General features: G+C 48.8%; 1 protein-coding gene across 4 annotated transcripts in view; it reads left to right on the top strand.

Annotated features, from left to right (window-relative positions):
- The window catches only part of INCENP (inner centromere protein), a 212983-nt gene that overhangs the window by 42061 nt on the left and 147084 nt on the right, over positions 1–23838 (top strand). For all 4 annotated transcript variants that reach the window (XM_086956376.1, XM_086956374.1, XM_086956375.1 and 1 more), the window contains exons 4-7: positions 3020–3882; positions 4577–4622; positions 5324–5363; positions 6091–6232. In XM_086956376.1, coding sequence (XP_086812502.1) covers positions 3020–3882; positions 4577–4622; positions 5324–5363; positions 6091–6232 — 1091 coding nt within the window. The remainder of the gene's footprint in view (positions 1–3019; positions 3883–4576; positions 4623–5323; positions 5364–6090; positions 6233–23838) is intronic.

Raw genomic sequence — 23838 nt, forward strand, 5'->3', positions numbered from 1 at the left:
TGAGAACAAACATTTCATTAGGGTAACAATTCATTTCATCACTCCACCATAGGCAGGCCTTCCCTTTTAGAACTCAGGCTGCATTTCAGTAGGGAAGCAGTAAAACCATTTAGGGTAAAGGAACAGGCTTCATTTCATTAGCTAGGCCTCATTAGCAACCTCCACAATAACATCTGTGGCATACCCTCTGGCTGGGCCTAACCAAAACCCATAAAACGGCAGAACATTAGTTTTAACCATCCCCCTAGTTACGGGTGAACTTAGCTCTCTCACAGTCACCAGGGGCCAAAATAGTGTCTGTCCCGGGGTAATTGGGGCCGTCGCAATATTACTTGGTAGGGAGTAGTCAACACTTCATTATAAACCAATCCCTATTAAACGCGTCCTCCTGTAACCGTAATGGCCCCATTCAGGGCAAAACCGGCCTGCAGTCACTTCCCCCCTCCACTTAGCCCGAGGGAGGGGGCCTTCGTCCACAGTCCAACCGGGCCAAATGGGCCCAACTACAGTTTCCCCCATAGGTGGGAGCGGTCTCAGGACTTCCACCCGCCCCCTCGGGGTATTACCTTTTTCTTCGGCTCCGTGGGGGAGCCCCGGCGGAGGTTTCCGGCGGCTGGCACGTCGCTGGCAGAGGAAGGGGGCTCACGCGGACTCCAGAGCCCCCTCGCCGGTGTCTCTGGCCTTGGCGGAGAGTAGGCCTATCTGGGGGGCCCGCGCACTCAGGCGCTCTCCCTGGGCCTCCCTACCGCCCGACGTTGCTCCGGTCTGCCAGGGTAGGCCTCCTGCGGCCTTCCGAGGTATTCCCGGCGCTCAAGGGGCCGGCGCTGGCAGGGGGTGGGCTCTCTCTACCTCTCGGAGCCCTCCGGGATGTCAGCAGTATGTTCCCGGGCCTTCCACAGCCGGGAACCAATCGGGGCGCGGCGATACAGGGGCTCGACCCCAGCAGCCAATCGCGGGGCAGCAATAGCGTGTGCCGAGCCCCAGAGCCAATCCGAGGCTCGCTTGACAGGGGCGCGGCCAATTACACGCTGCTGGGGTGTGGCCTAGTGATGCGCCTGTCGACCCCTGTCCCGTGATGCTGGTGAATAATTCAGGGCCTATCGCGGCCCCCTTCAATACTACGGCGGCCCTCTCCTCACATCGGGGGCCGCCGTGACAAGGTAGGCAATAGCGGGACGGCCCTCCAGTCAAGCCGCTTCCTCCGCACAGCTCCAAGCCACGCAGCACGCTGAGGCACACAGATGACCCGGGCAGCGGCGGTGAGTACCCTCGCCGATTAACGCTTCAGGTCCGGTCGATGTTTGCAGCGCCTCAGGTCAGCACAGCGCTTGGGGGGGATGTAGCGCCTGGGGGGCAGTCAGCACGATGGAGGGCAGGATGGCGCTGGGTACTTGTAGCGCCTCGGGGGTCACAGCAGTTAATGCCAGACAGCAGTCCCCAGCGCTTGAGGGGCACACTATGTGGGGGCAAGACCAGCGGTCTCAGTAAATATTCAGTTCAGGATGCTAGTGCTGCGCAAGAGGTGAGAGCGCTCAGCAGGCAGTTCCCTTCAGTCCGCTTTGGGCAGTTCAGACAGCCCACTGCGACACGACAGCACAGGGCGGCTTGGGGATGGACACAGTCCAGACAGGCAGCACAGGGACACAGCAGATGGTAGGCTCTGGTAACCTGGTTGATCCCCAATAGTCCTATGATAGTTAGGTCTTCTTGGCGCTTGATGGTGCTGGCGCCCTTGGTAGTTATTTTCTTAGTTCCTTGAAGGGGGGGGGGGGGGGGGGGGGTTGAGTTGAGGGCTGCAGACAGGATTCCTCAGCAGGTCACTGTAGATGGTCCCTTGGTTCCCCTCCCGCCGACCCAGATCAGTGGGCTAGCTCAGGGTACCTCACTCAGCTTAAGAGGCAGCGCCTAAGTCCTGTCACTCCCAGTGGCATAAGTCCCTACCGCCTAAATCTCCTGCGTGGGTTCCCCGGGTCAGTGATGCCCCAACTGACTGGAAAGTTTCCCTCCCTTTCCTTTTATAGGCCCAGGTCAGGTGACCACCCTCTAAGGCGGCAAAACTAGGCTCCGCCCCTATTCTAGAAGGTGCCAGGAGCTTCCCTACTCGAACTGTGGGCAGGCAAGGCAGGCTGGAATGGCAACAATGTTTGGGGTCCCTGCCAGCTCCTGGTAACTAGAATGGACCTTAACAAGACCACGCTGCAATAGCAGGGGCCTATGGCAGCCATGTTGAAGGTAGAGGGCACCTGCACCTAGCATAGATTGTAATAATACACTGGGCATCTCAACTACACAGGGCCTATACAATTTTATTACAAACGGTGAACATCCTGAATTCGGGGAAGCAAAGAACAAAAGATTTCCGTAAAAAGGGCCAAGTCCAACAGCAAGCCTTCATAGTTGGAACAAAACAGCTCATGCAACAGTTGACTGAAAGCTTAATTGAGTCCTCAAAGAGGGATTTGAACCGAAGTGTCTTTGAGGGAAAGCTGGTGTTGAATTTTTTGTTATAAATAACCTGGTTTGATGAACAAAGAGGAGAATGTGGATATTGTTCGTCTGCCCATTGAAACTAGGGAAAGAGGACAACCTTGACCAATCAAAATATTATTCTACATACAAAAGAATTTAACTCTATACATGGTCCAAGGCATGACCTTTCATGATAAGTAGGTGTGTGCAGCTGCTTACTAGGAATCTTGGGGGGATTCTGGCATATTACAGTGAATATTGACTGACAACATGAAAGCACCAGGCTACAGACCAGTCAGTTACAGAAAGGGGGAGGGGCTACATTACAAATTGGAATGTCTAAGTACATGCACTTTTCCATCTCTAGTTGCCTTCTGAGCATGGCTAAGTTTCATGTAATTGGACGACCAGAGTCTGAAAGCTGCAGTGATCGTTTGTGGACTTCAGGAGCAAAGGCTTGTGTTTGCACTGACGTTTGTAGCGTGGTGTTTTATTTTGTAATAAAAAATTGTAAACCCCTTTAAAAATTGTTTTTATACTTTTGTTTTAGGTTGTCTAGGCGAAGTAATAACTGGCGCTCCTCAATCAGACGACTCTCAATGAAGCTTCAAAACACGGAGGCAGTGGAAGAAGAGACATTGGCACCAGAGCCACAGAGAGTTACACGCCAGACACGGGCACAGGCCCAAAGGGCTGTTTGTACCAATTCAGATGGTGGGGCACAGGCTCAAAAAGTTGTTTGTTCCAATCCAGATAGTGACTCTCAGAAAGTATCTGAACAGCCTGTCATGGAGCCCTTCTTTGGAAGTCTGCCTTGTGTCAAGATCAGCACTAAAGATCGGAAAAGTGCAGAAGATGCAGTTGAAACGATGACCACGAATAAAGAGGAGGTCAGATTTTCCTCTAAAGAAAACCTTTCTTCTACAAATGTACAACCTTCTGCTGTTTCGGAAGCCCCAAAGACTCCAGAAGGCAAATGCCGCAGTGCAACGAAGGTAAAGATTGCAGTGTCCACTCCAAAAGAAGCTGGGATGAATGAGGATATTGTGCACATGGACACTTCTGCAAATTTGGAGGAGAAAGCTGCTCCATGTATGGAAATCTCTGCTCAGTCTCATGAGCTGGAAGAAATGGACGTACATCCGATAAATCTGTCTGCTGATACTGAGGAGGGCACCAGAGTACCTGTTACTGAAGTTTCACGCATCTCTGTTAGCAAATCAACTCCTACTGGTTCCAAGTCGGACCGCAGGTCTGTGCGTCGTAGTTTGGTGGGCAGGCATTCAAGAAGTCACTCCTTGATGAATAAGTACTCTCTAGCCAGCAAGAGGGAGAGCATGACTCGTGAGGCTATGCGCAAGTCAATCCGTAGGTCCATTTCCAAGAAAGCCTGGGAATCCTCTGCATCCAGCTGTAAGTCTCTTCTCAATCGTGTAAATAGTTATGATTATACAGTATTCCTTCATGTTTTTCCCTTCTGCTTTCTCATTGATAGCGTGTTTCCATATTTTCTTAAAGGTCCTTTGTATCTTGTCAACAAGCATTTATCTTTTGAATTGGATTATAAGATTTTGCATTTTTTGGTTGGGGCAGGTTTTGGTTTGCGGGGAGGGGAGAGAGAGTGTACAAGTAGCCTGGAATTTTCTTGAAGTAACTTTGATTTTGCGGTGTTTCTGAAACCCCTGTTTCATGTGGTCCCATTTTCTGGCATTTTTAATAAACCGAAGTAGGTTTTTCATGTAAACAATTAATGATGTAGCTGGATTGTTGCACGCATGCTGCAGGAAGGAAGGGTGAGGCTGGGTGGAGTTTACCTGTGTCTAATTGATAGAGAATGGTGTGCCTTGAGTTTCCAGTACTCCTGAATTGCCTGGTGTAGCAAGTAATTAGGCCAAATTAAGAAATACATTCAACGTAATTAATGTCTACTTCTGGCTCGGAGTAGCTTTCTAGATTTTTGCTCACTGTGTCTTCAGAGGGTGTTGACCATAAGCAGTTTCACTTTAATTTGCCCCAAAAAGGGCATTTTTCATCTGAAAGTGGTGTGTGGAAATAAAAGTTGGTGTTTTTGTTTTAGCTGCGCTGACTTGTGATGTTTTCTCCATAGACCAAAGCTCCACAGAAGGTATGGATGAAGACACAATGAAAGCAAGGTAAAGTTATTAATGTCCCTGATCAGAAGCTTGGGGAGACCGTTTAAGATTTATAAACATACTGACTCTCATAGCTCTTAATCTAGACACCCTGTAGACTACTATGAAACCTCCGTACATGAGAACTTGAACAGTAAACAATGTGGCACAGGTAATCTAAGGGGCACTTGTAAAATTGAAGTTCATACACGGTAAAATGTATTACAGTGCAATTGTAACTCATTATCCTTTTTTATGAGTAAGTTCACTGTTCAAAATGGTTATGGTCTTGAATAGTTCTTTCCCGGGAACAAGAAATGGGATAGTTCTCCTATTGAGTCAGACTGAAATTGTGCAGTTACATGACCCATTTCGTGGACGAGAATGACTTTGTTCCATTGCATGATTTAAGTCCCTGAGACAATCCGACTAAAAATTTGTGAATGTTAACCAGTCAAGGGCTGTGTAGTGCCGTTAACTGTGCCTTTAAAACACTTTTAGTGGTGTAGTTGTAGGTAGTATCCTGGGTTGTGACTGCCTTTTAGAAAGGCAGTGGTGCTTACATCTCTGCTAGGAGCATGATCCACAATGGGAGTGGTTAATTGTTTAAACGTTCTCGACTTTAATACCCATAAGCCGAGGCCAACATTTGCTTACATGAGTATTTATGGTGTCCGTTTTTATGCTTCATCTTTGGTGTAATGACTTATTATTCATTGCAGGCCAGAACTCATCCCTATCCCCAGTGCTGAAGAAAAGGAGGTAATGCCTAGTTGAGAGTTAGATGCTTGGTCCTAAAGTTTTTATTATTTTTGTGCCCACTCTTGTCATCTGATGTTGTGGAATGCTTTTGGCCACAGTGTTCAACACCCTCCCACCAAATCCACCTTGCTTTCTCCCACTTAACTCCAATACTCCATTTGAGGAGGTCTCAGCAGACATACCTTCTTAGTATTTCCTACTGTAACATAACCATAAAGTACTATGAACTGTTGCATCTTTGTATCTTCCACCAGTGGCAGTACTGTATACATGCTGCTCTTACCCTTCGTGGAGCCAATTTCTTTGAGCCTACCCATTTTACCCTGTTGTTTGATCAAACATGGTTTGTGTGTTTTCTATTACTGCCAGGAGATGCCTCAGGATGCTTCTTTCTCCTTCTCTTGCGTTATGTGTGCATGCGTGAGCTTGCCTAATGTGTCCTACTCTGTAAGCCTGTGCTCATTCCCAGGGTAACTTTGGAATACCTTTTTATGTGTACTCCAGGACCCCTCTGCTTTGTGACGTCTTTCTATCAGCAATGTTTGGTGCTCATGTGATGCACTATTTCAGCCCTGGCCTGAAGTATTCACTGATTTCAATGCAAGCTCTTGTTCTTTGTGCAGTGTGGTGGTAGTGGCCTAGAGCTGTGACAGGTGGAGCAGAGGAGGAAAAGATTAACTGGCTTGGAATTTTTTATATATGTACATATATTTTTTGTGCTCTTTAGGAATGTCAAAGCCCTCGGAGATCCCTTCGTTCAAGGAATGCTAAGAAGATTGCTATCAGTATTATATCTACTGAGCTTGAGCAGCATATCTCTAGAGTGACGCGACAGAAATTGGCTGACAGCAAAGCTGGAGAGGAAAAAGGTAGGGGAAATACCTGGTGCGGTTTGGAAGTGTTTTCAAGTAGTTTGGATTTCTTTATGTTGTGTGTGGCTTCTAACGGGAGTATGATTTTTAATTCAGTGAAGCAACAAATGTAGCTTCTGCTAGAACTCTTGCTGCAGATTCTTCACGTCTTGTGTAGTTCCAAGTTGTCCGTCTGGATCCGGAAACTTTTCTGCCGGTCCTCTACACGTGAATAGGTGGCTCTCTGCAGTTCTGCTCTGACATTGTCCCAATCCACAAATTGTGTGGAGACTATAAAGCCGCCACTCTCACGCGTGGACATTGGTTTATTTCTGCACTGCCAGCTGCAGATCCAGAGCAACTTCTTGTCTATTTATGACACTTGCCTGGATCTAAAATATTGTTTTACAGTGCAGGGGACATGTCACCTTCCAAAATTACATATTTTGTCCTGTAAGGACAGTCTCAAACAAATGTCTGTGAAAGATCCATACGAAATTTGTGGTGCCAGGTGGTCGAGCCCCAATACTAAAGCCTGCAGGGACTGTGTTGAACCAGAAGATCATACAAGGCTGCGAATTCTACATCGCTGAGCACCAGAAGGCTACCTAACGAGACTGGTCCTACTTGAAAGTTTGCTCTGCTTCGAGATTTCATTCGCTGGAAAAACAACCGGGGCGAGGCCCCTATTGTCCTCTTGAATGTCAAGTCTGTGCTGGTTTGACATATATCTGTTGCTTTCGGCTGCCGTTGAGGCTCTATTTGGTCAGCCTCTAGTGCCAACAGCAAACCCATGACCCCTGTTCAGCCTGAATTAAGTTAATTATGATGTGGGTGATGAGATTGGTCACCTTTAAGGAGAATTAGTTTGAAGACCTGCAGTTGGCTAAAGTCCTTGAAGCGCTCCCCCCCCCCCCCCCCCCCCCACCCCCCCCCCCTAATGGAGGTTCTTCAGCTGGGCAGCTACAGAGTCCTCCTTACCGCTTAAATTAGGCCCTTAAGGATACTTTGTTGGTGGCATTTGCAAAACCTTGCTATGGTCTCCTGGTTAACTGAGTTACATGGTGCCACCAACCTTGCCCGGGTGAACCTGCATTTTTATCTCCGTCCCCCTCAACTGAATTCTTGGTTGTGCAAGCGTCTACTAGCAAGACTAATCCCATCTTCCCATGATAGGGCATTGAACCAATGTGGATATTTTCTGGGAGAGGGTATAGTGAAGTGCCCTTTTTTTACATGGTAACCCCCAGCCTTTTACATGGTAAGTCATGAGTTTAACTGAAAGTGCACTGGGTTCCTATTAACCAGGGTCCCTGTCCTAGAACTCTTTTCCAAGGGGCTGTAGCATGAATTGTGCCACCCTAAGGGACCCCTCGCCAAGCACATGCAATACTGCCATTGCAGGCTACGTGTCTTGGTGCACCAAAGTGAAAACACAACGTCCCCCATCCCTGTGCACCATGTCCCCCACCACTGCGCACCATATCCCCCACCACTGCATTTCATACTTGTAAGTCAGCCCTAAGGCAGGGTGCTTAATATCATGCCAGGGCATACCTGCATGAACAGATATGCCCCTGTTCAGGTCCGTTTGATTGCTGCCTGTAAAAGTGAACAGGGAAGCAGTTTTTAAAACTTGCTGGGCAGTGGTGAAAACATATTCACCCAGCTACATGATGGCTTTACTGGAAATAGTAATGCTTGTTCTCTGGTATTGGGGTGTCTTTCATAGATTCACATGCTTGAATATACCCCGTCGTCGAAGTGGACTATCATAACGACATGGATATGTCAGTAAAGTGATTCTCCCTCCATGCTTCTTTGTGTGTTAATAATGTTCTATGGTAATTTCAAGCATTCTGTTATCATTAATATTAAGTTCTATGTTATTATTATTATTATTATTATTATCCAGTATTATGGGTGTCTTTCATACATTCACATGCCTGAATCATTTCCCGTTGTCGAGACTGGAGTCTCCGGTACATAGAAAGGTAATGTCCTATAGACCTACATAGAGAAAAGTAGGCCTAAGGGCCTTGCCTTAGTAGCCTATCTATGTCCTTTTGTAAAAAAGGACCAAACTCCAGAAGGTAGCCAATCAGCTACCACAGCTAGGTTTCCTAGTTTAATCTCTTTTCTTCTCAGAAATTGGATATTACCTTCATAAATAGACCATGGCTGATCAACAGAAGAAGGGTCTCTTCAGAGCTTGCTCTTCTTGTGGTAAGAAGAGGCTCCACGTCAATGATGAGCATGAAACCTGCTTATACTGTCTTTATCCAGACCATTCTCCTAAAGAGTGTAGAATTTGTAGAACATTCTCCACAAAAACACTAAGACAGAGTAGGCTGGCTGCTCCTCTGGAGACGACCTGGAGTCTTCAGAGGACGGTGAGATGGCTTCAGTTTCATCTAAATTATCCTTGAAGAGGCCAAGGGTTGCTTCCCCTAGCCCTACAGACGTTCTTCCTAAAAAGACTGTCAAAAAGCCTTCTTATGCAAGATCTACAACGTCTGACAAGGAGGTTCCTGCCTTCAGGAAGCCTGCGCCGTCGTCGACTATTTTGTCGACGTTTACCTCAGCGCTGAAGAAGACTGTGTCTACAGTCTGTTTCTACATCGACGACTGTGTCGAATGCGATGGCTTCGTCAGCATTCTCATCGACGACTACTCCATCGTCGACGGCGGGTAAGCCTGTGACGTCGATTATCCTCATTGCAAAGCCCTCGAAGATCCTGTCGACTAAGTTGACGACAACATCCGCGTCGACGACTAAGCCAAAACCGTCGACGCCGTCGACTAAGACACCCTCGTCGACGACAAAGACCTCGTCGACGAGCGCACCATCAACGACTGTGCCGTCGACGAGGATACCGTCGACGACACCGTCGACGACCCCATCGTCAAGGCTATGGAAACAATCGGACTTGATTTCTCCATGGTCAGCTGCCAGTCAGCCGCCTACGAAAAAGAGCACGAGACAACCAATAACCCCTGACTTAACGTCTCCAAGTAGGGTGCAAAAGTTACCCCCGTCACGTCTATTGCAGGACGAGGAATCAGACGAAGACCACTACGGACAGGCCACCATCCTTCAGATCTCATAGTAAAGTGCCAAAGCACCGATTAAGATGGCGATGAGGTGGTTTATACAGAAGAGACTGAACATTTGCATGTCCAGACGGAGGTCACACCTATGGTATGCCTTCAGGTGTCTTAAAGTTTCAGACTTACGGTTCTTGATCCAAGACTACAAGCAGCGCTTTCCTGAACCAACCACTGCCCCATCGATGGAAGCAAATCCAGCTACATCTGGACCGACACCATCCTCACGACCTAGACCCTCACCTTTGGTGATCAGTCATGAAAGAGAACCAGTGCACAATGTCCAGTCTTCTGACGAAGTCTAAGAACCAGAAGAGGGAGATGTTCGGGACGACCAGTCGGACCATAGGGACGATGAGGACTACATCGCTCCATCTCCAGCCACACCTTAACCCACTACCTCGGACTCACTGCCAGTGGACATTGGTGGATTTCACAATTTAGTGGAGAGAGCGGCTCTAGATTCCATATGACAATGGAATCCCATGAAACAGACTGCTTCCTATATGATTTTAAAGACCCGGTAAGGAAAACAACCAGATCTATTCCTATCATTGAGCACATATGGGAACAGGGAAAACAGCTAATGCAAACACCAGCCTCGGTCTCCGCAGTGGTACCACAGCTGGACAAGAAGTATAAGGCACCAACAGCACCAGCCTGCCTTACTGGGCATCCCAAGCCAGATTCTGTGGTTACCCAGGCAGCACAAAAGAACTCTAGGAATCCGGCATCTCCATTGTCCGCTCCACCGGACCAGGAGGGCAGGAAGCTTGACAGTATTGGCAAACGCTTTTCCACCAAGTCAGCCATGACAGTGAAATCGGCTAATTCCATTGCTCTACTAGGCCGCTACAATAGGCAATTGTGGGAGGATATTGCCCCGTATCTGGCGGAACTACCAGATAATTTGAAAGAGGAAATTCAATCACTCCTTAAGGAGGGCCAAACATCGGCATCTGAACTTAACGATTGTGCTGTAGATGTTGCAATGACCGGCTTCAGACAGCTAGCAGGGGCCGCGGTCTTGCGAAGGCAGGGGTGGCTTAAAGCTAAATCCTGTCGCCAAGAGGTCCAAACTAAGGTACTGGACATGCCCTACGACGGCCAGCACCTTTTTGGGGAGAAAATCGATGAGGCCCTACAAACGATCAAAAGATACGGACACGGCACGAGCGCTTGGCACATTGCAGTTTAAGAACCAGTCCTTTCGAGGGAGCAGGGGTAGAGGTCAATCCTCTTACAGAGGTTCTTATCCGAGCAAATCCTCATACTCCTATAACCAAGGCCGATCGCAATATCAACAGCGACCGCAGCAACAAGGTCGCCAGACCTCGTATGGAAGGTCCAGCTACAGGGGGAAAAACCAAAGGAAAACCACTGGTGGACGCCAATGATCTTTTCCACCAGCCTGTCCGTCCACAATCTCATTTTTTCAAACTTGGAGGAAAACTGACACACTTCCTGGACAATTACAGATCAATTACAACGGATCAGTGGGTGCTCCAATTGATACAATTCGGACATTCGTTGGAATTCAATTCCCCCGACAACTCCTCCTCGCAAGCTTCAACACAGGCGTTTACGATTACTCCTTCAAGAGGTCTCTTCAATGTTAAAGAAAGGAGCGATAGAGCGAGTACCAACAGCTCACAGAGGAAAGGGATTCTATTCCCGCTTCCTTCTAATACAAAAGAAAGGGAAGAAATGGAGGCCCATCCTAGACCTCGGGGCACTCAACACATTCTTGAAGAGTCAATCGTTCCGTATGGTGACTATCCAGGAGATCTTGAGGTCACTAGAGGGAGACTTTATGACTTCTTTAGACCTGCAAGACGCATATTACCACATCCCTATTCACAAAGGCCACAGGAGATTCCTCAGATTCGCAGTGGCAGGTCAGCGCACTCAATTCTGTGTCCTCCCATTCGGCCTCAAGTCGACACCCCGGATTTTCACCAAGTGCCTCTCCCCAGTGGCAGCCTTCCTATGACAGCAGGGACACCAAGTCTTCCCATACTTGGATGACTGGCTGGTAAAAGCACCATCTATAAAAAGCGCAACCAAGTCCTCCAGTGCCTGTCTCAATCTTTTCCAGCAACTGGGTCTGACGCTCAATCATGAGAAGTCAACCTTACAGCCCTCCCGAGTTCTTACCTTTCTCAGGGCGACATTGGATACCGAATGTTCAAAAGCCTTCCCATCTCAGGAAAGGAAGCACAAGCTTATCACTCTGGCCACCGCAGTGGCCTCGAGAAATTTTGCTGGTCTGTACTTTCAAGTCCCTCCTGGGGATGATGTCCTCGTGTATCCTGCTTATTCCACACTGTTGGCTCAGAATGCGCCCTCTGCAGGAGGCCTTGACCAGGCAATGGACTCAAGGCACTGGGTCTTTCGAGGATCGCATTGTGATAACTCGGCAAATGACCATGGCCTTGCTCCGGTGGAGGTTGCCGAAAAACCTCTCGCAAGGGCTACCTTTCCTGCTGCCTGCAGCTCCACACGTGATAACTACGGATGCTTCCCTAGACTGCTGGGGAGAGGTCCTTCAAGAGTTGCAGATTAGCGGCAAGTGGACGGACCAGGAAAAGCGGCTCCATATCAACCTCCTAGAGCTGAGGGCAGTTTTTCTATCTCTGCAGGCTTTCCTACCGCGCATCAAGAACTCCCCAGTGCTTGTCAGGACCGACAACACTACGACAATGCACTACTTGAACAAACCGGGAGGAACGCGTTCGCTCACACTATCTCGCGAATTGCAGAAAATCTGGAACTAGCTTGTGCTCCACAGTATCCCGCTGTCAGCGGAGTATGTCCCAGGCAAGGCCAACGTCATAGCAGATGCTCTAAGCAGACAGAGATCCCTGTCCCACGAATGGGAGCTAGAACAAAAAGTCCAGAATCACATCTTTTTGGAATGGGGAAGACCGCAGGTCGACCTTTTTGCGCAACTTCGCAAGCTGGCATCCTCAATTGCGGTCCCTCGGAAATGCATTTTCCATCGCATGGCGCAACGTGTTTGCGTACGCATTTCCGCCATTTCCCCTGATACCAAGAGTCCTCCGAAAAATGAAGACTGAGCACTGCACCCTGATTCTGTTTTCCCCGTTCTGGCCGAAGCAGCATTGGTTCACGGACCTCCATCGCCTCTCAGTCCAACCACCAATCCGTCTGGGCCAACATCCGTCCCTGCTCACGATGTCCCAACGGCCAAGTACAGCACCCGGATCTGAAATCTCTCAGATTATCGGCTTGGTTCCTGAGTACGGAGAGTTCTGCCAACTAGACATTGCGCAGGAGTGCAAAGATGTCCTCGCAAAAGCAAGAGCAGAGAGCACAAACAAGACCTATTTGTTAAAATGGAAACTCTTTTGCATTTGGTGTAAGGACAAAGAACTACATCCCTTTCAGGCTACTCCGGAGCAGTTACTACCATATCTGCTACACCTGGCACAGGCGGGACTTGCGCATGCCTCTATCAGAGTACATTTGGCAGCAATCTCTCGCTTTACAAGAACTTCAAAAGGAAACTCTCTGGTTACACAGGTTAATAAAACAATTCCTTAAGGGGCTTTACAGATCCTTTCCTCACCCACGGAGAGTTCCACCAACATGGCATCTCAATGTGGTCCTCAACCAATTAATGAAACACCCTTTCGAGCCCATTCACAGGGCAGATGTCAAAGACATCTCCTGGAAAACGGCCCTTCTATTGGCCCTGACCTCAGCAAGAAGGGTCGGCGAACTACAGGCTCTTTCCATACAAAATCCATTCTTGCAGTTCAAGGAAGACAGAGTGGTTTTAAGAACTAATCCTCGATTTATTCCTAAGGTCCCGTCGGACTTCCATTTAAATGAACCTCAAGTCCTCCGATCATTCTTCTCAAATCCCAGCACTGCAGCTGAAAAATCCCTGCACTCTTTGGACCTGAAGGTGTCTTAAATTTCACCTCGACAAGGACAAAACATTTTAGGAAAACGAACCAGCTTTTCATCGCTTTCAGTAGACCTAGAAAAGGCATGCCGCTTTTCAAGCAAAGTCTTTCACGATGGATATCTTCGGCAATTGTCTTTTGCCACGACAAAGCCGGACGACCGTTGCACTCCAAAGTAAGAGCTCATTCTACAAGAGCTGTGTCCACATCGGCAGCGCTCTTTGCTGGGGTGCCAATATTGGACATTTGCAGGGCAGCGACCTGGAAGTCGCCGCATACCTTCACCAGGCACTACTGCCTGGATACGGAACTGATGCAGGATGCAGCAGTGGGCCAGGCTGTGCTTCGCCATCTATTCCAGTGAGGTGAGCCTTCCTCCTTCCCGCCATCCTTCGCTGGTATGCACATTTATTTACTTATTTCTTGTTACTTGTGATGGCTCTTAGTCGCATGATATGTATTATCTCAGACTGCTGTATGCTGTTCCATCAGAAATGTGCATAATGTATTGCTTGCTACTCTGATTCAGGCATGTGAATCTATGAAAGACACCCAGAATACTGGATAAGAAATGCGTTGCTTACCAGTATTGGCGTCTTTCATAGATTCACATGCAACCCTCCCGCCTCCCCTGGAAGGACTCACTTCTTTCTCTAACAAGTATTACGCCTACCTAGCTTGGTGCGTATGAAAATCACGGACAGCGGAGTGCTGGCAGGGGGAGGGTGGTGCGAAATCCATCCAAGGACAGCAGAATGCGGGCAGGGGTGTGTGTAAATGCACAGACAACTGAGTGCGAGGGGGGGGACCAGGAGAGGTGGCAGAAAGCAGGCGAGACCAGCAGCCACCATTCCACTGGCACACTAAGATACCTACAGGTTAAACTAGCGCTATATAAAACGTTACAAATTAAAATAAACTCCATAGCGAAGTCCATTGAACTCAAAGGGCTACAGCCTCCTCCCCCAGCCCCCCCAGCTCGTGTATGTGAGCCCTGCTGAAACAGACTCAGGGACATATACAAAGGCACACCAGAGTACTTCACAGGTCTTCGAAAGACCTTTACTTGTTAATGAGGCTTTAATGTTTTTCACACCTTCGTGTGAATAAGGCCTCCGCCGTGAGCACCCTCAATCAGCCCGACGCCAGGAACTGCACTCTGACAGAATCGGCGACCCCCTTCCCAGGACTCCACGACCCCCCTGGGGGTCGCGCCCCACAGATTGAAGACCTCTGTTCTAGAGGGAGGTGGTAGCTGATTGGCTACCTTCTGGAGTTTGGTCCTTTTTACAAAAGGCCATAGGCTACTAAGGCAAGGCCCTTAGGCCTACTTTTCTCTATGTATGTCTATTGGACATTACTTTTCTATGTACCGGAGACTCCCGTCTCGACGACGGGAAATGATTCAGGCATGTGAATCTATGAAAGACACCAATACTGGATAACTACAGTTACAGGTAAGTAACGCATTTCTTATTATGATAATATATATATATATATATATATATATATATATATATATATATATATATATATATATATATATATATATATATATATATATATATATATATCGAAAGTATGATATTACTGGAAAGTAGCTTAGATGATCTTATTGAATAGGCGACAAACCTTGACCACTGTCATAATATTCTGTTACCTATCTGCACTGGATATGTGGTGGAATAATCAGTTAGCATGCTAAAGGTATACGCAAGAGTGAGTTTTTGTGGAAAAATAACGGAGCTCTCCAGTTATAGCAAAGTAGAGCTCTACTAAGTGCAACGTATCTTGAGTCAGAGTAAAGGACCATAGTACATTTTTGCACCACTGCATTCATGGAGGTTAATCGCACAAGTATGCTTAGTTCAACTTAACGAGTGCATTCAGCGATTTTTTTTTTTTTTTTGCATACTTGTAACTCAGATTGTATGGCCATCATTAACTACAAGAGGTTCATCAGGATACTGATAAAGACAGCAAGGCTTGAGCTCCATTTTGAATGAAAGCCTCCTTTATGAAATTCTCTTTTCACCCTGATCTTTCAGTCTAGGACTGCACACATGCAGCCAAACAAGTCTGCTTGGACAGCATTTACTTTACTTTTCCACCTAACTGCTCACCTGCCTTTAGACAGACAGCTGACCTCCCAGTCCCCCAAACAATAGATTGCAAGTTTTACAAATTCAAGATTGTGCCCCAGCAAAGTCTAGAACTGCAGGGCAAGGCCCAAAGGAGGAAATACACTGTCTTGAGCGTATTCATCTATCTGTTGCAGATTGCATCCTGTAAGCGGCAAGTCATTTATTAATGTTAACTGCCTGTCTGATGGGTGGTGAATGTGGGAACGCTAATAAATCATTAATGAACAGTTAATGTAAGTCATTATCACATGAACCCTACACACCTTCTAAATTTCGGGATGTATATGTTCTCCAAAGAAGTGGCTGGAATTATGCTACTTTTTGTTGGGTGTTAAACAAAAAATTGCAAAAAATGTGATGCACGTTTTTGGAGAGTGCACTGCAAATCACAAAACAAAAAGTAACTTTCAGAAATTGCAAGATAATTTATGCAATGCTGCTACGATTGTTCTTAAAGTGAGGCATATATACAGCCAGCTCCGAGATGCTGTCTTCGGTTCTACAAAAGAGGAACATTTGAAACTAGCTTTCGATAATGGCCTTAGTAGCATACCATGAGTGTGGTTGCACCCATTTTTGTGTAATTATGAGGAAGGAGTTTCCTACAAATCTGTGAGTAAAAAAAACCATTTATAGTCTCAAATAATACACAGGGTTGGACGTGGAAAGAAAATAGAAACCAGTTCTAAAATAATAGTGGCCCACATTTAGCGCCCACCATTGCACTTTTGAAAACTTATTTATTCACAGCTTAACATCAGTATGTAAAGCTTCTAACACATTAAGCGCACACACACTGTATAAATCAAATAGCTCAGTGAGTTCATTTTTTTCTGCTCTTTTGTCTGCTACTGTAAACCTTCGCTGGTCAGTCCGTTTTTAGCCCATGAATGATTAATAAATTAAAGCACTCCCCGTCCGATCTTCGTTTCCATTCTTTGTCCTTGCTTTAACCCGCTGCTGCATCTATCACTCTTGTCCCTCTCCATGCTACGTGCTATCCCTGAGAAATATCTGAGGGCCAGAAACTGCATATTTGTTTAAGGGCAGGGTACAGGCCAGGATCGAAAATGTCTTTTAATTAAAGCCCGCTTGGGCCTTACCTGATCTGCCTGGTCAACTCACTCACTCCTGACTAGCTGCACTGCTGTCGCTAGGTTTTAAAATAACAATGAGTGTAATCTTCGAAAACAATGCATCAAGGTTGCATTCTCAGACAATTAAGGATAAAAAAAATATTCTTTTCACTTCAGAGCAGTATTAGGGCTGACCTACTTCTACAGCCTGGAGCTGGACTGTCTCGGGACTCATCAGTCATCTCTGCAGTCCGTGCTTTTCTAGCTCTTGCTGGAGTTGATGACGGTGTAATGGCTTCCTTTGCTTCTTCCAGAGAGTTACGCCACAGAGTGCAGACGCACACAACGCGGGAAGCAGTGTGATGTCGAGTCTGCGCAGACTGATGTCGAGTCTGCGCAGACTCTAATCCTCTGCTTCCTGCCTGCCACACCCCTTTCCCACTCGTCACAGGGTGGGTCCCACCACACCCTGTAATGAGTTGGGAAAGGGCTGAGTGACAGTCTCCACTCCCTGATTGACGTGGAAGGTTTAGCGATCCCGGGCTTGGAATTAAAATGCCCGGGGCTAACTCTACCTTCACGCCTTCAGGGAGTGGAGACTGGGCCTTGAAGCTCAGTCTTTGCCGAGCTGAGGACATCACAGCCTTCAGGGCTGTGAGGTTCTGTAATAGGGGATCTCTGTGTATAGTCGTAATCTAGTGAATAGTCCCGCCCATGTGCGTGGACCCCGGCGATATCAAAAATAATCTCTTAAAGTGTCGAAAAAATGCAGAACTGCACAGACACTTACAAGAGAATTTAAAGACATATAATGCAGCCTATAAACAGGCTACACTGTCCAGTACTTCAGCTAGAAATTCCACCAAAAATCCACAAAACAGCAAAGCCTGTCCAGATTTCCCTTGCCTTCAGCAAAAACCCCTCTGGAATGATAGAGAGGAAGACATGGACAGACAAGCCCCATAGGCTGCCATTATGTGGCTCAGAACAGGATACTGTGCCTTTAAGAGAACGTTCCAGAACTTCACAGTATCCCAGAATGCCCTGCAGGTCCCTCCTACTTTCAGTTCTTTTTTCCGGCTCCTGCTAGCAGGACCCTGGAGCATTGAGCTCTCACTTTTTGGGATTCATTTGGTGTTTTTTTCACTAATTTTCACAGATTTAGTACTTTATTGTGCTGTGGGGCTTTTCTTCTTGGTTTTCTCACTCTGTTTTTGTCGAATATGCCTGCATTATTCGACAAATGTCTGGAGTGCTCCAGGAAAAAGGCCAGGTTGGACCACCATGAGGTGTGTATCCTCTGCCTTCCAGCTTCTCATGTTCCAGAGGAGTGTGTTATCTGCCAAGACTTCTCTGGAAGGACCCTGAGGGAAAGGAAGAAGATCAGACTTCAGGGTCTTGAAGAAAGAAGACTGAAAGCACAATGTGGGTCTGAAGGGGCTTCTTCTGCCCATGCTGAGGCCCCTGGGGGGCTCCCCAGGAGCAGAACGACCAGCAAGCGTCACCATTCTCCGCCTGGGTCCATTGCTCCCACTACGGCGTCGAGAGGAATGATTGCGGTGTGTTCCCCATCGTCGGAGACGAAACTACGTCGACGCTCGGCGTCGAGGGATATCACTAGACCTTCGAAGTCACCGGTGACTGTTTCATCGTCATCCTCATCGACGTCGAGCGATCGACGTCGACGAGCCAGGCGTCGGCGCTCGCCGTCGACGAAGAGGAGGCGGACGTTGTCGTGAGGTCCTCGCCGTCAAGGCCAAGGTCGCCGTCGAGGCACAGGAGGTTAGCCGTCGAGGCACAGGAGGTTCGCCGTCGAGGCACAGGAGGTTCGCCGCCGAGGTTCGCCGTCGAGGCGCAAAAGGTCGCCGTCGAGGCACAGAAGGTCGCCGTCGAGGCACAGAAGGTCGCCGTCGAGGCACAGAAGGTCGCCGTCGAGGCGCAGAAGGTCGCCGTCGAGGCGCAGAAGGCGTTCGACGCCGAGGAAGAGACGCTCGACGTCCAGGGGCCGACGCTCGCCGTATGGTCGCCGTTCTTCGACGCCGAAAAGAGGTGGAAGTAGACCTGACGCTGTGGGAGGTTCGCCTACGTCCCAGGCTGGAAGAGAAGGGGTTTCGCCGCACTCGGTGTATTCTGAGGTGTATACCCCGCCGGGGAAGGCGACTCCTCCGTTACCGAGGGGTCCCCCTCCGAGGACGCCTACTCCGCCTCAGTTACCTCCAACGCAACCTGGGTCAGGGTTGCCTGAGAAGCCTCCTCCGGTTCCACCGAGGTTGACTTCGTTACCTAAGCTTCCGACGCCTCCCAAGGGTACACCTAGAACGAAGGCTCCGTCCAAACCCAAGTCACCCGTTCCGGTGGACCCGGTTGATCGTCCTCGGCCGAGGAGGTCCCATTCACGCTCCGGACGGAGAGGAAGATCAAGGAGTCGTCATAGATCCTCCACCAGATCAAGGCGTCGCCATAGGAGGCGAGAGTCTAGGTCCCGCACGGACTCGTACAGGACCCTTTCCTACTCGCCGACCTTATCGGACTCTCCTGAGACCAGGGTCTCTCCAGTGGACGACATTGCCACATTCCAGGAAGTTCTCCTGAGGGGAGCAGCCAAGTTAGGTATCACGGTGACGGCTCCGAAACCTACGACGTCCGTGATATTCGAGACACTTCACAAGAAGCACTTGTCTCGCCCTCTTCTGCCTCTGGTGCCTGGCTTGAAGGAACCTGCGGAGTAGCTGTTCCTCACGCCAGCGGTGGTGAAGGCCGCTCCGTCCCGGCTTCTAAAGAAGTACAGGGCCCCGGATTCGGACCCTGCCTTTCTGAGTGTATCCGGTACCGGATTCAGTGATTGGGACGGTGGCCGGGAAATTGCATTCTACCTCCCCACGGTGCCGCCAGATAAAGAGTCGATGGATCGACTCAGCGGGCAGGAAAGCGTGTGGGACCATGAAGGCTGCCAGCGATACAGCTCTGCTGGGGCGTTAAGACAGGGCACTGTGGGACTCCCTTCAACAGTTTGTGGAACTGCTACCGAGAGACAAGAGTGAGGACTTCCAGGAGATCCTCAAGGAAGGGATGCTGGTATCAAACCAGGTGATCAGCTCAGCGGCGGACGCCTCCCTGTTGGCCGCACATGGTTACTGCCATGGAATCAATCAGCGGCGGCATGCCTGGCTACGGCTCACGTCACTCAAGCCGGAGGCCCAGCAGCGGGTGGCCAATCTGCCATTTTCTGGGGAGACCCTATTCGGGAAAAACGCAGATGATGAGATGGCCCGCATGAAGGCGGAGGCGAAGACCCTTACGGCTGTGGGCTTGGAGAAGCCCAAAGAGAAGAAAGCCTACCGACCGTTCCAAAGGCGGTTCGGTGCACAAGGAAGAGGACGGGACAGTCTTCGGGACAACAGCAGCAACAACAGCAGCAGTTCCGGAGACCCTTTCAGAAACGGCAAAAGGGTAGAGGAGGACAGCAGTCCTCTACCGCGAACAAGGGCCCGGCCGGGTCTCGACCCTGAGCGGTTACTTCCCCTTCATCCGTTACCCGCTCCGGTGGGGGGAAGCGTTCAATCTTTTCTGGCAGAGTGGAGAAAAATTACTCTGGGACAAGTGGGTGCTGAATATTGTTTGCATTGGATACAGTCTTCGGTTCATCAGCCCTCCTCCAGCGATCCCTCGGGTCAGCGCGCAGTATCAACTGCGCGCGCTCCAGGCGGAGGCCAATATCCTATTAAGGAAAAGGTTGATAGACTTACCTCTGTCTCAAAGAGGAAGAGGTCTGTACTCCCGGTTCTTCCTGGTTCGCAAGAAGGACAAGAACGAGTTCAGGCCCATTCTGGACTTGCGGCAGGCAAACAAGTGGATTTGCAGAGAAAAGTTTCGCATGCTGTCATTGCATCAGATTTTTCCTCAGTTGCAACAGGGGGACTGGCTTTGTGCCATAGACCTACAGGATGCATACTTCCACGTGCCCATCGCGTACAAGCACAGGAAGTTTCTGCGATTTCAAGTCGGCACCAACCATTATCAATACACAGTGCTGCCATTCGGGCTGAAATCTGCGCCCAGGACTTTCTCGAAGTGCATGGCAGTGGTAGCGGCACACCTCAGGAAGAACAAGGTGTTTGTCTACCCGTACCTAGACGATTGGTTGATCAAGGCCTCCTTCTCGGAAGCTCAGGCAGACTTCCCGAAGACGTGCGTTCTCTTGAACAAGTTGGGGTTGCACATCAAAATGTTCAAGTCTGTCCCGGTCCAGTGCGTTCAATACTTGGGGGCCACCATCAATACGCTGTCAGCAAGCGTGTCTCCTTCAGAGGAGCGACGGCGATCGATCCTTCGGAAGGCTCAGGCTCTTATGACCGCTCCATCTACAACAGTGATGACGGTGTCTTCTCTAATGGGGTCAATGGCCTCTTGTATCTTCCTCACTCCTCATGCACGGCTACACATGAGACCTCTGCAGGAGTGCTTGGAGGACCAATGGGACCAGAGGAAAGGATCTTGGGACGACAAGATAAGACTGTCTCTGCATGCTCTTCAGTCTCTGAAGTGGTGGTGTTCAGCGGAGAATCTCCTCAGAGGGGTTCCCTTCCACAAGGACTTTCCTACGCAGACTATCGTGACGGATGCCTCTCTCCACGGCTGGGGAGCGCATTCGGGAGACTTACAGATTCAAGGAACGTGGTCTCCGATGGAGTCCATGTATCACATCAATTTCCTGGAACTCAGAGCGGTTCACTTGTCACTGAAGGCCTTTCATCCGTCCTTCCAGATCAACTCTCTGCTTGTACAGACGGACAATACGACCACGATGTATTACCTCAACAAGCAGGGGGGCTTGAGATCGCGCACCGTGTCTCGGGAGGCGCAGACTATCTGGCACTGGCTTCTGGCCAGAGGATTGACTATAACGGCTACCCATTTACCAGGTGTGCAGAATGTTTAGGCAGACGCACTGAGCAGACTGATTCAGGGAAACCACAAATGGGTCATAAACGACAAAGTACTAGGAGAAGTCTACGAAAGGTGGGGGACCCCAGACGTAGATCTGTTCGCCACCGCCGAAAACAGCAAATGCTGAGACTTCGCCTCCAGGTACTACCAGCAAGGGACGCTGGGGAATGCACTCTGGATCAACTGGTTGAACAGCTTTGTTTACGCTTTTCCGCCCATTCCCCTGATTCCAGCGGTGCTCATCAAGCTGTCCCGGTCCAGGGCACGGATGATCCTGATTGCCCCGGAATGGCCCAGGCAGTGGTGGTTCACGGACCTTCTCCACCGGTCTCTCCTTCCGCACATACGGCTGCCGTGCAGGCCGGACCTTCTCACGAAGTTCGGGGGGCAGATGTTGCACCCCAACCTCCCGTCCTTGAGTTTGGCGGCATGGCTCCTGAGATAGTGCAATATGGCCATTTGAATCTGCCTGAGGATTGCATGGACATACTGAAGGAGGCTAAGCGACCTTCCACTCGGACTTCTTATGCTTACAAGTGGAAGAGGTTTTGTATCTGGTGTGTGTCCAAGAACTTTGACCCAACGACGTGCAAGGAAGATGTCATCCTTCCTTACCTTCTGCATTTGGCGCGGTCTGGCCTTAATGTTCATTCCATTAAGGGTCATCTCTCTGCATTGACTGCCTACAGGAAAAGCCCTTCACAGACTTCCTTCTTCCAGATCCCTGTGATCAAGGACTTTTTGGAAGGCTTGAAGAAAGTGTTCCCTCCTGTCAGGCTTCCCTCGCCTTCATGGGAATTGAATGTGGTGCTGTCCAGTTTGATAAAGGAGCCTTTTGAACCCATTCATAAGGCTTCGTTGCAGCACCTGTCCTGGAAGGCGGCGTTCCTCGTGGCCATTACATCGGCCCGCAGGGTGAGTGAAATTCAGGCGTTGTGTTGTAATTAACCTTATACTGTATTTCATGCTGCTAAGGTTGTTATGCGTACTCACCCTAAATTTCTTCCCATGGTTATTTCTGACTTTCATGTCAACCAGACTATAACTTTGCCTTAGTTTTTTCAGAACCCTTCATCTCCAGCAGAAAGGTCTTTACATTCCCTGGATGTTAGGAGGGTGTTGACATTTTATCAGGATAAGACCAAAGGTATTCGTAGGTCAGACCAATTGTTTATCAATTATGGATCGGTCAGGACGGGTCTTGCGACTTCTAAGCAGTCCATCTCTAGGTGGATTGTGTCCTGCATACAACTGTGTTACCAGAAAGCTAATAAGACCTTAGGAGGTAAGCCTAAGGCTCATTCCACCAGGGGCAAAGCTGCCACGACAGCCTTGCTCCGTAATGTGCAGATTGCAGAAATTTGCAAGGCCGCCACTTGAGAGTCGGTTCATACCTTTGCTAAGCATTACTGTCTGGACACTGATGCCAGGGCGGATGCTCAGGTTGGACAGGCTTTGCTGCGGAATTTGTTCGCACAATAGTGGTGTTGGTTTCTTTTCTCCACCGCAGCTTTGTTGTGGGGATGGGCTTGCCATTCTATTCACTAGATTATGACTATACACAGAGATCCCCTACTACAGAAGGAGTAGTTTCTTTTCTGTAACTTCAGTTCTGTAGTAGGGGTGTCTCTGTTATAGTCATAAGCGCCCGCCCTCCTCCCTTGTGGAGAAAGATATTCATGTAAGGAATGCTACAGGTCCGGCGTGTTAACGCCTTCAAAAAGAACTGAAAGTAAGAGGGACCTGCAGGGCATTCTGGGATACTGTGAAGTTCTGGAAAGTGCTCTTAAAGGCACAGTATCCTGTTCTGAGCCACATAATGGCAGCCTATGGGGCTTGTCTGTCCATGTCTTCCTCTCTATCATTCCAGAGGGGTTTTTGCTGAAGGCAAGGGAAATCTGGACAGGCTTTGCTGTTTTGTGGATTTTTTGGTGGAATTTCTAGCTGAAGTACTGGACAGTGTAGCCTGTTTATAGGCTGCATTATATGTCTTTAAATTCTCTCGTACGTGTCTGTGCAGTTCTGCATTTTTTCGACACTTTGAGATTATTTTTGATTGCTCCGGGGTCCACGCACATGGGCGGGACTATTCACTAGATTATGACTATACACAGAGATACCCCTACTACAGAACTGGAGTTACAGAAAAGAAACTACTCCTTCTCAGCTGGCAAACACTGCAAGGAGAGTCAGTCACCTTACGTGACATCCAGACTTCACTACTCCCACTGTCACGGCACGGGTAATACGGTGAGTGGGGCAGACAGTGCCCTGTCTGTGTTCAATGTAATGATTATATTATATTGAAAGAGAAGACCTAAAAACACGGGTATTTATTTAAAATTAATTGCAATTTGAGCAGTGAGCACTCTTTTTTTTCAATGTAAAGGTCAAAGTAACGGGGGCGGAGTCCC

Source organism: Lissotriton vulgaris, chromosome 2_1 (genome assembly GCF_964263255.1).
Source record: "Lissotriton vulgaris chromosome 2_1, aLisVul1.2, whole genome shotgun sequence".
In the NCBI taxonomy this organism is placed as follows: Eukaryota; Metazoa; Chordata; class Amphibia; order Caudata; family Salamandridae; genus Lissotriton; species Lissotriton vulgaris.